Raw genomic sequence first — 16,492 nt, 5'->3', positions numbered from 1 at the left:
ACAGGTGCTGTGCCCACGAAGGGAGAAATTAACCCAGCTAAGGAAAGAACTCTGGAATTGAAAGAGAAACAAGACAGCATTCTGAAACCCCAGACTTGTGCAAAAGAAGTCACCTTTACTATCTGGAAAGCATAGAAAATGCACAACTCTGACATCACTTTGCTGTCAATGGTGGCAAAATATGCAATCATTTGAATCTTCTTTTTAAATGAAAAGACTTCTCCTTGGCTCACGGAAACTGGCAGAGTGCTCAATTCTGTGCATACTTACTCAGCAGCAAGGTAAATTGTGTCCAGTGGGACTTCCTCCCAAGTAAGTATTCATAGAATTGCAGTGCTAGTTTTACCGACAGCTTGGAAAGCGATCCATGCTGCTCTCTGCTGCCTAAGAGCTGCTTCCGATGTTACTGTTTAGGTACATGGAAGCACTCCCAGAAGTCACTTCTGTGTTTGCAAACATCCTGAGGAATGGAAGAAAATATATGAACTCCAGGACTTCTGAAGCAGTCCATGTCTATCCTGGAGCTGATACTAAGCCTTCCAGCAGGCTGTTTTCAGTCATGGAAAAACAGAATCACTAATATGCTGAAATTGTTATATCAAAAGTAACATCCTGGTCTGCCAAATACAATCTTTAATTTAAAGATAAGGCTTCGTATGCCTATTATCTATGCTTATGGCAATAATTTGCAAGAATGGTGTGTGTTTTTTGACAAATTGATATGTGGATGTTAATTTGTTGAAATAGCTACCTTGAGGCCTTTCTGCAGTCACTTACAGCAGCACAAGACAATGATCAGCTTGAGTCTCTGATCTGGCTGGTGTAGAGCGCTTTTGGGAAACACAGTTCCTCCATCAAAGAGGTTCTGGGCTAGCAAAAATAGTTGCAGGTCCGTGGGAATAGTATTTGAGGAGGGTCTTGAGCCAAGGCTATTTTCTGAATTGAGCTTGCCGGATTCCAGGCTCCTTCCTTGCATCTGCCTGGGTTGCAGCAAAAGCATCAATGCAATGGTCAGATCAGGGACGCGGGTGGCGCTGTGGGTAAAAGCCTCAGCGCCTAGGGCTTGCCGATCGAAAGGTCGGTGGTTCAAATCCCCGCGGCGGGGTGTGCTTCCGTTGTTCGGTCCCAGCGCCTGCCAACCTAGCAGTTCGAAAGCACTCCCGGGTGCAAGTAGATAAATAGGGACCGCTTACTAGCGGGAAGGTAAACGGTGTTTCCGTGTGCGGCTCTGGCTCGCCAGATGCAGCTTGTCACGCTGGCCACGTGACCCGGAAGTGTCTCCGGACAGCGCTGGCCCCCCGCCTCTTGAGTGAGATGGGCGCACAACCCTAGAGTCTGTCAAAACTGGCCCATACGGGCAGGGGTACCTTTACCTTTTTAATGGTCAGATCAGCTGAAACCATCAGAGGTGTGCTGCTGTGACTACCAGCCATTCGATTCCCAAAAAGCTTGTGCTTTATGCTGATTGCTGTTTGCAATAGCATAACATACAGCTGAAAAACATGGCACAAGTCTTAACTGCTACACCTCCATTGTGCTGCTGTAAATGGCTCTGCAGGCTGCAAAATAAAATAAATAAATAGTTTCTATTTCGGGATGTGGAGAAATAGAAGATTGCTTTGCATGCCTATAACAAAGTGCTTTGTGCTACCCAAACCTGCTTCCCCACCCTTCCCCTCCACTTAATCTTTCATCATTAATTTGCCTAACAGACATTGATCGCCCTAAAGGACTGACATTCACTGAGGTGGATGTCGATTCCATCAAAATTGCTTGGGAAAGCCCACAGGGGCAAGTCACCAGGTACAGGGTGACCTACTCAACCCCTGAGGATGGAATCCATGAGCTATTCCCTGCTCCAGATGGCGAAGACGACACTGCAGAGCTGCATGGCCTCAGGCCTGGTTCTGAGTACACTGTCCGCATCGTTGCCTTGCACAATGGCTTGGAGAGCCTACCTCTGATTGGGACCCAGTCCACAGGTACACACATAGCAATGCCACCCGGTGGCCAGGGCAGCTGCTGCCTTCGTTGCCTGGCTGGCCAGAATAGTTTCCAAGTGCTGCTGGTTTCTCATCTATGAGATCCCCAGTTCAGGGGAACGCCTTTGGTGTGGGGTCATAGAGACATGGGTTTCTTTTGCATGGAAAATGAAGGATATAAGAAGTAACACACACACACACACACACACACACACACAAACACACTTTGGAATCAAGGGGCGTGTAGCCTTTTCCTCCCTTAAAAAGATTGCCTTTGATAAAAGAAAAGGTGATTAGTTTTCACTTTTTAAAAAAGCCTTGGGCAGGGGTTCTGAAGGTCCCCTATGACACTTCCATTTGCCCTTTCTCACCAGTTTGATCACCATTGCAGCCGATGCCCACAGTCCTCCCTTGCACATCCTTTTAATTTCACTAGTACTCGCACAGAACATTTGAGCACACAATTTGACTGATTTGGGGCATTCCCCTTTGCCAGCCTAGTCAATAAATGTTGGTAAGTCTCTGTAACGTGTTACCGTCATATAATCTTGATTATTGTTGATTCTATAAAATCATCATGATATTTCCAAAATCACATAATTGACCCTGTTTTGGAGCAGGCACAGCAGATTGCTGCCTGGTTATACCTATAACCACTCTTTAAAATTCTAAATCTGTAACCCAGGGACATTAGAAAACAGCACCAATCACATCCACACGTGTGTGTGTGTGTGTGTGTGTGTGTGTGTGTATTACTCAGTTAAATGGTGGCAGCATTGTTTAAAGATGACTTTGTAGCTTAGTTGTTCCCTGTTTTTCCAGCAACTATCTTCCATTACTGATGATCCATGTATAAAAATATTTCAATACATATTTGCCTTGTTCACGGCACCTGGATTTTGAAACTTCCTTTCTATTAGATTTTTTAAAGATACCTGATCACATCATCAAAACTGCAGTCACCTGAAACGATACCGGTGACTTCACAGCAGGACTAGCCATTTCTGTACTCATTACTACTCCCGAAGTAATCTAAATTTTTAATCCTGAATTTGACAGCAATCCCACCTCCTATGAACCTGAAGTTTATTCAGGTTGCTCCAACCAGCCTGACAGTCACCTGGACTGCACCTAATGTTCAGCTTACTGGATACCGAATCAGAGTGAATCCCAAGGATAAGAACGGGCCAATGAAAGAAATTAACCTCTCCCCAGATAGCACATCGGCTGTTGTCTCAGGACTCATGGTAATTCTTCTTTTATTTTTTTGAAAGGATTTTTTATTTGTGTTTTTACATACAGTTCAAAATGAATAAGTAAAGAATAAGTGGAGAAAATGAAAACAAAACCGCTACAAACCAAGGACACAACGCAAAACACCTAAGGACTTCCCTTCCTCTCCTTCTCTGGTATCTTTTCTTTTCTCTCTCTTCTGCGTATTCTTAGTTACCAAAGTTCTACTCTTTGTACTAATTTTCTCCTACTTCCTCTTACACTGCTGATTTTTTTCAAGTCCTTCTAATCTGCCCACTTGTTTACACTGATTTTTAAAAAATACTCTACAAACATTTTCCAATCCTTTTTGTATTCTTGGGGACTTCTGTTACGTATTCCCAGAAGAAAAACTTCTGGTTTCTTGGGAAATGTTCTCTTAAGTATTCGCCCCCCCCCTTAATTCCCATAATTCCTGGATTATTTTACATGACCACCACTTGTGGTAAAATTCTTCTTTTTAAATGCATTTGGTTATAATTGTTTTGAAGCCACAACATTATTTGGGGCAGAAGTTCAACCTCTATTGAGCTTGACTACACATCCAGCCCTCTCTCATAACTGCATTTGAATGAAGCAAATATTCCATTCCTCCAAAAGGGGTTTCCATTGAAGACAGAGAGTTATGGGTATATCTCCTGACAGGCCCTGGGACTGCAGTCACTGTTGCCATGTGTAACTTTCATTCTATATATCTCATAAAAGATGCATAGGGACAGTGGGGTTTTGCTTTTTTGAAAGAAGGTGGTGCTTCTCACCATGAAGTTGTTACAGTAAGTGACATACTTTTAACGTTTGGGGTGGGTGAGTGCTAGAACTGCATACCCTTGAATTCCCCCAGAAAAAAAGCTCTACATGTGGAATATGCAATTCTCCAAAAGAGCAGATAAAAGCTAATTAGCAAGGGATGCAAGTCACTGAAAAATGCTCGTTTCTTTTGTGTCATCTGAATATTTGGCTCCATCTGATTTTCTGATTGCTCAATAAGGCTCCCAACACTTCACAATGCATTGGGTTAGAGAATATAAACGAAGAGCAGGCTTACTGAAGTGGCTTATGCGTCAGCTTTTTGTGACCTCCTGGAGGATGTAAATCTCTTAACCGTCCATGGTTTTGTTACATCTAGGTCGCAACCAAATACGAAGTCAGCATCTATGCTCTGAAGGACTCTCTGACCAGCAGACCTGCCCAGGGTGTAGTCACTACCCTAGAGAGTAAGTTACTCAACATTTCAAAATAGCCATGGAGTCATTGATTCAAAGGCAAAAACATTTGGAGCTCTTTCAGTTTCGAGAAAAGGCAAATAGATGGGAAGGGGGAGGACATGATAGAGGTGTATAAAATTATGCATGGTGTGAAGAAAGAGGATAGATAAGTCCCCACAATTGCCCAGTATTAGAACCCAGGACCATCAAATAAGGCTGAGTGTTGAAAAACTCAGGGGAGACCGAAGGAAGATCATACCACAAATAGCAAATTTTCTACCACAATCTGCTGTGAGGCCCACCAACTTAGACGTCAATAAAAGAGGATTATTCATCAACAGTTGCTAGTCATGATGTCTGTCGGAGGGTCAGAGGCAGCAGGTTTCCAAATAGAAGTCATTGGGGAGCACCAATGGGGCTCTTGCCCTTGTTGTGTCCTGCTTCATTCCTTTCCACAGACAGTTAGTTGGTCGTTGTTGGAATACAGGATGCTAGTCTAGATTGGTCCTATCCCTCTTCTCATATTTGTTGGGCGAGCCTGGAAATGGGTTCCTAGAATCACGAGTTCTAATCCTGAATGAGAACTAGGCAGATTGGGTTTGGAGGTATAAATAAGTGGTAGTTCTAAAGCAGCCTTTTGGTGGAATTTGCCTCAATGCATGTTTGCAAGACTGCATGCACCCTTTAACTTTAAAGCACATTTGAAGCACTATCCCCCACTCCAAAGAATCCTGACTGTTGTAGTTTACCCCTCACAGAATTACAGTTCCCAGCAACCCTTCACTACAGTGCCCAAAATTCTTTGAGAGAAGAAATATGTGTAGAGTGTGCTTTAAAGGTATAGTGTGTCTGCAGCCTTAAGTCTTCCAAACAGCTGTGTATGACTGTGGTACTAGCAGACTGTTGTGCTAACGGACGGTTGCCTGACTTTTGGTGTTTGTGTGTATGTGCAGATGTCAGCCCTCCCCGTAGGGCACGTGTCACGGATGTCACAGAGAGGACCATCACAGTCGTCTGGCGTACCAAGACTGAGGCAATCACTGGTTTCCATATTGATGCTGTCCCAGCAAATGGTCAAAATCCTGTTCAACGAACAATTGGCCCTGATGTTAAACCCTACACTATCACTGGTATGTGAACTTATTCACAGCACCTCTGTGTCTGCCCATCGTCCCATCTGCGCCCTGGCTCTGAGTCTGAGTCTCCTTGGCTCTTCCTTTCCAGACCTCCAGTACTTTTCAGTATCATTTCAGAATGCAGCAGGGATGTCTGTGTAAATGTCTGTGACAAAAGCTCTGCTCACCTTCAATAGGAAGCAGCACAATAGGCCCTCATTCCCATCCCCGCCATTCATGGTGATGCCACCCTTAGGGCTTGTCAGCCAACTTCCCTGGAAGCCCTTCCTAACATGTTTTTATTGACTTGAGGTGCAATGATGTTCAGAACAGTACTTTATATGAGCAAGGTTTATTTTATTTTTAATATTTCACTTTGAATCACAGGCTTGCAGCCCGGCACTGACTACAAGATATACATCTACACTCTGAACGGCAATGCTCGCAGCTCCCCAGTAGTGATTGATGCTTCCACTGGTAAGGGTAGTTTATAAAAACTCATATTAACTGAAATGGTGGTTTCCTTTCCTTTGATCATGTAAATCATCTGTGGCATGCTACAGCAATGATTCTCTTCCCGCCGCTTGGGCTTTGGGGAAGAAGCAGAATGTTCTCAGACTTGTAGCTGAAACATATGGAAACTGTATTTCCCCCTTGAGGGATATGATGTCATATTAAAATACATGCACTCAATGGTTTTATTTGTTCCTCAGCCATTGACGCCCCCTCCAACCTCCGCTTCCTTACAACCACAAGCAACTCCCTGCTGCTCACTTGGCAGCCACCCCGGGCCAAGATCACAGGATACATCATCAAATATGAGCAGGCTGGGGGGCAGCCTAGGGAAGTGCTTCCTCGCCCCCGCCCTGGCACTACGGAGGCCACTATTACAGGTAGGTACCCCTCCCCAAAGAAGTCAGCTGTTCAGCTGAGAGGTGGGGTGAGCCTGTTCCTTGCTTGACCATCCCTGGTGGGTTGGGGGTTTGATAATGACAACTTTTGACCCTGCCTCAACAACCTTGCCCGTTGTAACTAGTGCATTTTGTCCCAAAGACCTGAATAGGAGCAGTTGAGAACTAAGCCTGCTCCTACATGCATAGCAACAGTCTGGGACCATATCCTGGCCATGCTAAAATGTAGCAGGCCAATGGACCACTTTGGTTCAGTTGTTTCAGAATATGAACCTTATTAGCGCTTCTTACCTTTTGAAGCCTGCCTCTATCTATTTATCTATTTAGAAACATGTATCTCCCATCTTTCCACTGTGACTGCATTTACAAGATCTGAACTTAAACAGGACAACAGATGAACAGTATTAAATAACAGGGAGATGAAAGTAACAAAACAAGAAAAACAGAGAAACCATATTAAAATATAAGAAGTTAAACCAGCAAAACGTTATCCTGGCAAGATAAATGCCTATCTGAATAATAACTAGATGGTAGTAAATGGGAGCAGTGTGTGTAAAGAGTACAAAACTAGAAACCTATAAACACTTATCTGGTAGTAAGCTGCATGAAAAACAACGAGGCTTATTTTTGAGTAAGCATGTATAAGATTGCACTGCAAGCTGTTGTGCCGACTTTGAATACTGCTTCTTTTGAATACTGCTTCCTTTTAAAAATGGGTTTCTGCCAATCCTTTGTCAGGTCTGGAGCCAGGAACAGAATATGTCATCTATGTATTTGCTGTGAAGAATAATCAGAAGAGTGAACCACTGATTGGAAGGACCAAAACAGGTAGAACACCTTCAATCTTACTGAGCCCGAAAGAGAAGCTAGGTGCAGTTCTGTTTTGAATTTCAGTTAATGCCATTGCCACACAACTGATGGCACATCACTGCTTAAAATTTCCTTTCTATATCTGGACACAAGTGGAGACACTCATCAATCTGTATACATATATTCAGATAAGTTGGTAATCCTGACCTGCAAAGTACTAACGCAGTTCAATAGATTTGGCTGCGGTTGACAAACCTCCTTTCACTTTTTGTCTTTCTTGTTTCCTACTTTTAAGATGTTGATTTAATATTGCTGCTTACCTCTGAATCTGTTAAAAACTGAGGGTACACTCCAATCCAAATTAAACATGTCTGCTCAGAATTAAGCTTCACAACATTCAATAGTATATGGAGTTGCATCCTCAGCATTTAATTTGATTGGTGAGAGGTAGGCACTTGCTTAACTCTCCTTAACTGTAAATCAGTGGAACCTACAAATGCTAGATTGTAAACCATCTAGCTTTTTATAGATTCAAAAGGAGAAATCTATATTGACTAGCAGATATCAGTTGATGCATGCTGGTCTGAGTGACTTGTTCATACATTATTAAGACACAAGAGTTGCTTTTTCTCAGAAGAAAGGGAGTCAAGAGCTTCAGTCATGGATGACTGACATAACTCTCAGTTAGTTTCAAACCAGATTCACCTTTGAAGTGTTTGGTAAGTAGTTGTAAAGTAGAGGGGAGTTCAGGTGTTATCACCCTAAGCTAAATGATTTTGGAAATAGGTGTAAGGAGTAATGTAGTATATAATATTTCTTGCCTTTAGCTGAAATTACATCAAAGGAACTGAATATAGTGGTCCCAGGGCATAATGTGAGGGTACGTAATGCAGCCTGGTGAGAGTCTGCCTTCCATGGTGGAAGAGTGGCAGGATAGAAATGTCCTGCCATTCATTCATTCATTCATTCAGCAAAAGATCATTTGTGGCAAGAAGGTTCTTTTGCTTCATAGGGGATCATCTCAAAGGTACAAAAATTGTCATCACTTTGGCTCATCTTGAGTTCTGTGGGCACATGCTTTTGCCTTCTGGCTGAAGTGCTCTAAGTAGCCTCTGTAGAGAAACTGCATGATGACTTTTCAGGACCCTTGAGAATGCTGCTAACGTTTAATTGCTTGAATTAGGCAGTGTTTTATGGAGCAGCTGCTTCGTTTGTTTCATAATGAAAGCAGCGCTTGCTGAAGGGTGCTTGAGAACCTGGCTTTGACTGCTTCTAACCTCTCTTTGGCTAGATGAGCTTCCCCAGCTGGTAACGCTGCCACACTCTGGCCAAGGTGTCTCAGAGAACCTGGATGTGCCCAGCACTGTGGAGAACACGCCTTATCTCACCAACAACCCGCATGACAATGGAAATGGTATCCAACTTCCAGGGACTTCTGGTCAGCAGACTATCTTGAGCAAGCCGGGCCAACAAGTCATTGTGGAAGTATATGGGTCTCGGACCCCTACAACTGCCACCACCCCAGTGGGGCGTAGGCCACATGTACAGCCTGGAGACCTACCAGACGTGGATGAACATGCTTATTATCCCCACAACCTTCTGCCCAAGAATAATCACACGAGGCTCCAGGAAGCAGTTTCTCAGACAACCATTTCTTGGACGCCCTATTCAGAGACCACGGAATACATTATCTCTTGTCAACCTGTTGGTGCCGAGGAAGAGCCTGTAGAGGTAACTTGGTTTTGTTAATTTCCAAAATGTAGTGGTAATTCTGGAAAAGGGTTGTTGCCGTTGTGCTTGTTTAGATAACACCCTCACCGGCACTTTACCAAGTTTCATAGGCAAACTGTCTTCAAGACCCCATTCTCAGGGAATTTGCAATCTAATAAAGACAATGATGAAAACAGGGATGGCGTGCTAAAGGTAATGGTTAAATGTACCCATTGAAGTTACACGTACTTTAATCTCAGTTGGATATTACTACTACTACTATTTAAATTTCTATACCACCCTTCTACTGAAGATCACAGGGCGGTTTACAATACAAAAACACAAAAATACATGACATAACAAACAAAAACAACAACCCCCCCCCTCCAGTTTCAAAGGCCATAGGTGGTTTAATTGGAGGCCTGGGAGAAGTGTAATGCTTTTGCCTCAAAGCACCAGGCAAGCTTCCCTGAGGAAAGCGTTCCACAAATGTGGAGCCACGACAGAAAAGGCCCATTCCTGTTTTGCCACCCTCTGGACCTCTCTCAGAGGAGGCACACAAAGAAGGGCCTCGGATGATGATCACAGGGTCTAGGTTGGTTCATAGGGGGAGAGGCGGTCTTTGAGGTTTTGCGGTCCTGAGGATGAGGGAGAAGGAAAGCAGAGAAATGGCATTAATACACATTTTGGGAGGAAATTCCTGGCATAAGGTGCAGTAATGGAAAATAGGTCATTTAATGAGTCATTGCAGGCAGCTAATTAGTCTGCTAAGGTAATGGTAGAGCTACAGGGAGCAGAGACTACAGAACAGATAGAAGAAATGAGAGCTAAGATACCGGAGAAATGTGTTGAATACTTCAAAAGTAACATGCTTTTGCTGCTACAGATGGGAATCCATGGTTATGAAGAGGGGTTTTTTCTTGGTCTAAGGCAGAAATGAGGAGCTTGTGATTCTCCAGAAGTTGCTGGATCATGACACTTGTCATAACTGACTACTTGCCATGCTGGCTGGAGCTGATAGAAGTTGGAGTCCAGCAATATCTGGTGGGGCCACTCAGGTTCCTCATCTCTGTCCTATTGGATAGGAAATGCCTTGTCCAAAACAGGATGGGCTTATCACTCCTGCAAAAAACTGGGACAAATGCTGGTGTGGGAAAGAGACTTACTGTAAGCTCCTCTTTCAACGTTACTAGAGCTGCACAGGAAGACGACTTTGTGGCAGCTCCTCACCATGAAGGTGACATCAAAAAGTGGCCAATCAGTAAATTGGCTGCTCAAATCTCACCCTGTTCTTGACAACTTGAGTAGATCCAGGTAGCCACATCATTGCATTTGTAAAAGAAGGGGGAAAGGTGCTGGAATAAGGGAGACTTGTCTCATCTCTGTTTGGGTAAAGAGAAGCCATATCCTCATTGGATTGGACCCCAGAACCCTGCTCTCTAGAGAATCGACTTGATATACAGCCATTTCAGAGCCAGTGTCTCATTCTTCAAGAAAGCAAAATTCAACATGTTTATACATCTTCTCAAATTGTAGCTCAGAGTTCCTGGCACATCGTCAAGTGCTACACTTACTGGTCTTACTAGAGGTGCCACCTACAACATCATAGTGGAGGCAATTAAAAATAGGAAAAGGCACAAAGTCCTTGAAGAGGTGGTCACAGTGGGCAATGCTGGTAAGTAGAAAGGGAGCACTTTGGGGGAAGGGCTCCACTCTTCTTTTGTGTCATAACCTTGGTTTAGGATCGCTGATAACTATGGTGTCCTTGTTTGGTTGGATTTCACACTTGTATCACACTAATCCTTCATGGAGTTCAGGATGGCATTCATAGGTGTCTCCATGCCACATGCCAGTTTAACCTCCCAGGGAGGTTAGTGAGAGAGAAAGTGACCCTGGCCAGCTTCATGGCTGACCGGGGATGTGAACCCTGATCTCCCCACTACTGCACTCTTAACCACTGCACCATTCTAGCCCTCAAACTCCTCTTTCAATTGTGTATCTTTCAGCATACATTTCTGCCTGTTCTTTGGCTTCCTCTGAGTTATATATTCAAATAATCTTAGTGGGAGAGGAAGCCTGTTTAAGCAATGAAATCCAGATCATTATCTGAACAAAGATAATTAAGGTAGATTTTGTGCTATTTATCGCTGCATGGAGACTTCATTCTTACTGGCACCCTTTTGAGTGTGTGTGTGTGGGGGGGGATTGTTTGCTAAGAAGTGCTGCATGTTGTCATGCTACTTTTCATTCTGTGTCCTTTCCAGTTCCTGGAACATCAAACCAACCAACAGATGACTCATGTTATGATACATTCACTGGCTCCTTCTACTCTGTTGGGGAGGAATGGGAAAGAATGTCTGAAACTGGATTTAAACTCTGGTGCCAATGTTTAGGCCTTGGCAGTGGACACTTCAGATGTGACTCTTCAAGTGAGTAGCTTCTTGAATTCATTTGGCTCCATTTCTAAAATTTGAGGCAATAAACCCCAAATACCTACACCTCCCCCCCCCAGAAGGGTGGTGAGGAATTCCCAGCACAGAACTATACTGCATCACCAACCAAGTGCACCACATAATCCCATGCATTCTAGAAGACGAAACAAAACAATGGGTACACCTGGAGAGAGACGTAATCGAAAATACCCCCACCGTGGCATACCCATTCCTCCCAAACAAATCCCCACTACACTAAACAGGTTCACACAGACCATGCTTAAAGCATGGAAGGAAGAAGCAGGTAAACTGTCCCCAACCCCATCCCCACTAACCCCCCTGGCTCACCACCCACTATTCCACCACACAGCACAAAACCTCCAGATAAAAACCTGGCAAGCCAAAGGCTTATACCGCCTAGCAGGCTTCTACAAAAACAACAAACCCACATTGACACAAGAAATACAAGACAAACTAGGGAACACCCAAATGCCCTGGTTAACACACCACCATTTTCATTGTGCTGTGATGTTAGACAACCCAGAAAAGGGGATAGCACACATTTGCGTAGCTGGTTGTACAATGGACAGTATAAAAGAATATTTTCTACTGGGTCCAGCACATTGAAAAAACATCCGCAATGCCTATCGTTTCAGGAGATGTTTAAATATCTGCCCTTAACAAAAGCTGAAGAAAAAACTTTCAGTTGGCCCTGCGTTGGACTGGAATTATTAACTGTGAAATATAAGTGACCCTGCTATTTGTTGGATTTAAACCATAAAACATAATCCAGCAAGAGCTGTCACTAATTCTGATTTACACCAGTTTTTTTTCCAATTAAAGTTCAGTATTTTGTTTGCTTCAGGACTTTACCAGCTGACACCAAACACTTACATTCTTACGTCCCCCCCCCCCCCCAGATAAAATAAGACACCTAATTGAACATTGATTCTTCTGTGTGTGCTTCACATTTACAGATACTGACAGCCAAATCAACAACTAAATAAATCCTGATAACCTGAAGACAATTTGATAAAACCCAAATACTATGTCTTGATCATATTGCAAGTTATAGCCCTCATTCCCAGCCTTGTCATATGTATCCTAGCAGCATTAGAGCTTTCTAAAATAATCTTAAAAGCCAATTCACTTTCTAAATATGTTCATAATATGTTCCAGTGGCGAAGCACTGCTCAACCCTTAGCAAGATCAACTGCTTCTAGCTCACCCTGGGATAAGTGATGGTTTAAGCAGCTTCACGTAGCAATCACAGTAATGAGACGACCAACCGCAGATGGATGTGGCTGAAACACCCTAGAGTTATTTTTTGGATAGGCGGAGACTGTTAACCTGGGAACAATAACAGGAATTACTTTTTATGGATACTAAGCATGTCAGGCCCCCTTTTACTTCCAAACTGTGCCTAGCTGCCAGTTGACTGGATAAGAGCTCTTTTTTGTTGAAATATTGTTCTTTGTAAAGAGCTCCTTCTACCAATCTGAGGCTTTTGTCTATGGGACCCTAAGCCCCAGAATACATCAAGTGACCAACACATTGTCAAACAGGGCTCAGTGTGGATTCAGCATCACTTTATTGACCTGTTGTTTCTTTGGTTCATTCAGAGTGGTGTCATGACAACGCTGTGAACTACAAGATTGGTGAGAAGTGGGACCGGCAAGGAGAGAATGGACAGATGATGAGCTGCACCTGCCTTGGGAATGGAAAGGGAGAATTCAAATGCGAACCTCGTACGTATGGGCATTACCTTTCTTGATGTATAAAACAACATTCCTGCTGCTCGTGCTTGTCCCCAAAATAACCTAGAAGTGAAATCTGGGTTTCACTCAGAGTAGATCCATTGAAATTAATGGGCCAAACTTATGGATCTACTCTCAGTTAAGCGTAGTTAAATGCCACCTCTAGTGATTTATTTTTCTGAATTAAAATGAAAAGTTGGGGTCCGATTCCTGTCCTCTGGGACAATTCTTCTTACAGGAGTGTTTAACTGACAACGAGGGTGTTCTGCACAGGGTTGTTCATTCTTTATACCACAAAAGGCAAGAAAAATGTGTTCCTGCCATCAGGATAAAGTTTCTGCCCGGTTTAGGTGCTCCCTCTTACAGCAAAGCACTGGCAACTCATGGCCCTACTGCCAATGCTGGCAGCCACAAATCAACAGTACTCAACTAGGTTTTCTTCCTTCCTCCTCTTTTCCACAGGCTGGCAGGTAGGAGAAAACCTGAACAAAATCCTGCCAACCTGTTGATGAATACCACACTGGAGATAACATCCTAAATTGTCTTAAGAATCTTCCTGGTATAGGTTGGCACTGTTAAGGTGGATTTAATACCGGAGATGTTTTGCCCTCCGAGTGACAAAGTACATGCCAATTATTAAAAGAACTGCTTGTTCCTTGGCTTTTTTTTTGTAGATGAAGCAACTTGCTATGATGAGGGCAAAATGTACCATGTAGGAGAGCAGTGGCAGAAGGAATATCTTGGGGCTATCTGCTCCTGTACTTGCTATGGAGGACAGCAGGTAAGCATTTTAATACCAGTGCTGTGACTTATAACAGGTAGCATGGTGTGTGAGAGAGTGCGGGGGGAGGCAGGAGGGAATATGACATACTTTTTTTATATATAAATAATTTTTATTCACTTTCCAATAAACATTTTTTCCAGATTTAACATTTGTTTTGACATAAACATCTTTTTTGACTTCCATCAGCCTATCTGAGAATTCTCCATACCCTCACTACGTCTCATATTTCTTACATTTATATTGCACATTATATCTCTTAATCTTAACCTTTCTTTTTAAACAACATTTCTATCAGTCTTTTTCACAAAGCTTCTTGAAAGGGGAATATGACATACTTGCAGAATCTGGACATATTTTGTGGATAATGCCCACTCAGGTTAAGAGTTCATTACATTTTAAGTGACTCTACAGTAACAAGCACTACAAATGAAATTGTTAAAGGGGAGCCTAAAGCAGAAATAAACATGTGACATTATGCATTTTTCCCGGTTTTACAGGCATGCTCAGTATATGAAGTCTGATTTACCAATACTAATGCCACTTTCAGAACAAAGTACTTTTGCAGCATTGTGGATGAGCTGTTTAGAGCTGCCTGGGTGACACAGTCCTGTTCCTGTCTCCTAACGTGCCTTTCATTCAGATAGCTTTTGTAGTCGTTGAAATATTATTTCCAAAATGATCAGTACTATACTGAAAGCCTATACTGAAAACACTTAAATGGACCTTGACCTTAAAACGCTGTTAGTTCCTCTGCCTACTAAGACTGTAATCATACACAGACTTCTGAGTTCCCATTCACTTAAAATCAGTGAAAATTTACCTGTATGAATGAACCTGTGATACCTAGTGAATCAACTTCTCATTTTGACTGGATCTTTTCCCTTAGGATACGAAGGGAAACAATTGTGTATGCCACTTTTTTTCAGGGACAAATTTGAAATTTGATATATATGACATCTCCCATTCAGAAGCTCATGCTAAAATGTAGTGTTTGTTTATTTAAAGGGCTGGCGTTGTGACAATTGTCGTCGGCCAGGTGCTGCGCTCTCACCTGAAGGTTCTCCTGGTCACACCTACTCACAGTACTCACAGAGACAGCAACAAACTTCAAATACTGTAAGTATAGAAGCCCCATTCATCTGACAGCAGTGGCTGTTCAGCACTGCTCACCATCGTTACTAAGAATGCAAATTCCTGGTAGTCTTCCACTATAGACAGGCAACTTCTGTTAACATCATGGGTCTCCCAGCAGTTTCTAATCTAAGAGACTGATCAGATGCACAGCTTCAGAATCAAGTGCTTCTAGTCCAACACCAAAATATTTAGAATAAGTTAGTCGTCTGCATGGCCAGCCTAAAACAGTTCTAAACCACTTTCATGTGATGACTACTCAAACGTTCCTAGTCTGACTGCCACAGGCTTCCAATTCCCACAATATCCTACGGTATGATATGGTATGAAACAAGACTGGAATGCAGTTTGTGTCGTGAGTGTAATTCTGTGAGGGGTAAACTACAACAGTCAGGATTCTCACAATTCATCTGTTAAGGGTTTGCATTGTGAAATGTCAAGAGATGCAAGTATTTTGGCTGAGCAAGATACTTTCCACCTTCTAGACCTGTTGAGCTCTGATTTCCTTCCTCCTCCTTTCTTCCAGCAGAATGTTCACTGCCCCATTGAATGCTTCTACCCTTTGCATCTACAAGCAGAGACGCCAAATCGACGAGGAGACTAACACCAGCCAAGGAAAGTCTTTCTTGCCAAGACCATCCACTCTAGAATGCTGCTAGAGGAAAGCAGGTCTGCTTCGGGTGGCCAGAGTGCCTTTCTCGGCTTTGCTCAACTCACAGCTTCTCCAAGGGAGAAGTCTCAAGACTTCTTTTCACAAAGGATAGTTGTATACTGTCTTCTCTTTTGCTCAGTGTTTCAATACCATTCAGTATTTTCCCTGAAGATGACTCATACTAACTCATAATTTGCTCAGCAACCAGTAGCCTTAAGGGATTAAGGGAGGGGCTCTCCTGCCATAGGGAATGAATGAAAATCCAAAGTTTTGTGTTCATCTAATTGCGCAGCTACCAATAGGGACTGCAAAGCCCATCACTGTGATATCTGAAAATATGCACAGTCCTAATCTTTCTAAATTATCCTAATTTCTTTCCCTAGCGGTATGTTTGTATCTCGTACTGTTATTTATCAACATTGTTCTTCCTTTCCCTGCTCCCTCCCCTCCCCCTCAGTGTTTTTTTAACAGGAAAATATATTAAAGACACTTAGTACACCATTGACAGAGGAATTTGGTATAATTATGATCAGTGATTATTTTTTATACTGTAAGTGCCAAAGCTTTAACTACTGTGGGAGACAACTCTTTTAATAAAAAGATTTACAATCCAGCTGTGTGTCTAGTTGTCTCTCTCTTCTTTGGATTGTGTAGCTCATCCCTGGAACCAGAACACAGAGCTCTTCTACATCCCATTTCTAGGCGCTGAAGTACAGGTGCTGTATAGCACC

At 42.9% G+C, this 16,492-nt stretch overlaps 1 protein-coding gene across 8 annotated transcripts in view; it reads left to right on the top strand.

Annotated features, from left to right (window-relative positions):
* The window catches only part of FN1 (fibronectin 1), a 69,952-nt gene extending 53,578 nt beyond the window's left edge, over positions 1 to 16,374 (top strand). For 2 of the 8 annotated variants that reach the window (XM_083400376.1, XM_083400372.1), the window contains 14 exons: positions 1,713 to 1,982; positions 3,042 to 3,229; positions 4,381 to 4,468; positions 5,413 to 5,589; positions 5,962 to 6,051; positions 6,288 to 6,467; positions 7,224 to 7,313; positions 8,587 to 9,026; positions 10,542 to 10,680; positions 11,270 to 11,434; positions 13,060 to 13,185; positions 13,869 to 13,975; positions 14,984 to 15,094; positions 15,639 to 16,374. In XM_083400376.1, the coding sequence (XP_083256502.1) occupies positions 1,713 to 1,982; positions 3,042 to 3,229; positions 4,381 to 4,468; positions 5,413 to 5,589; positions 5,962 to 6,051; positions 6,288 to 6,467; positions 7,224 to 7,313; positions 8,587 to 9,026; positions 10,542 to 10,680; positions 11,270 to 11,434; positions 13,060 to 13,185; positions 13,869 to 13,975; positions 14,984 to 15,094; positions 15,639 to 15,713 (2,246 nt within the window). In that variant the 3' untranslated portion in view covers positions 15,714 to 16,374. Of the gene's footprint in view, positions 1 to 1,712; positions 1,983 to 3,041; positions 3,230 to 4,380; positions 4,469 to 5,412; positions 5,590 to 5,961; positions 6,052 to 6,287; positions 6,468 to 7,223; positions 7,314 to 8,586; positions 9,027 to 10,541; positions 10,681 to 11,269; positions 11,435 to 13,059; positions 13,186 to 13,868; positions 13,976 to 14,983; positions 15,095 to 15,635 lie in introns of all 8 variants that reach the window. The other 6 variants (XM_083400375.1, XM_083400371.1, XM_083400378.1 and 3 more) reach the window with 3 other exon arrangements.
* The last annotated feature ends 118 nt before the right edge of the window (positions 16,375 to 16,492 follow it).

The sequence above is a fragment of the Podarcis tiliguerta genome (genome assembly GCF_965153285.1).
Source record: "Podarcis tiliguerta genome assembly, chromosome: 1".
In the NCBI taxonomy this organism is placed as follows: Eukaryota; Metazoa; Chordata; class Lepidosauria; order Squamata; family Lacertidae; genus Podarcis; species Podarcis tiliguerta.
This window is presented reverse-complemented; position numbering and strand designations above follow the sequence as displayed.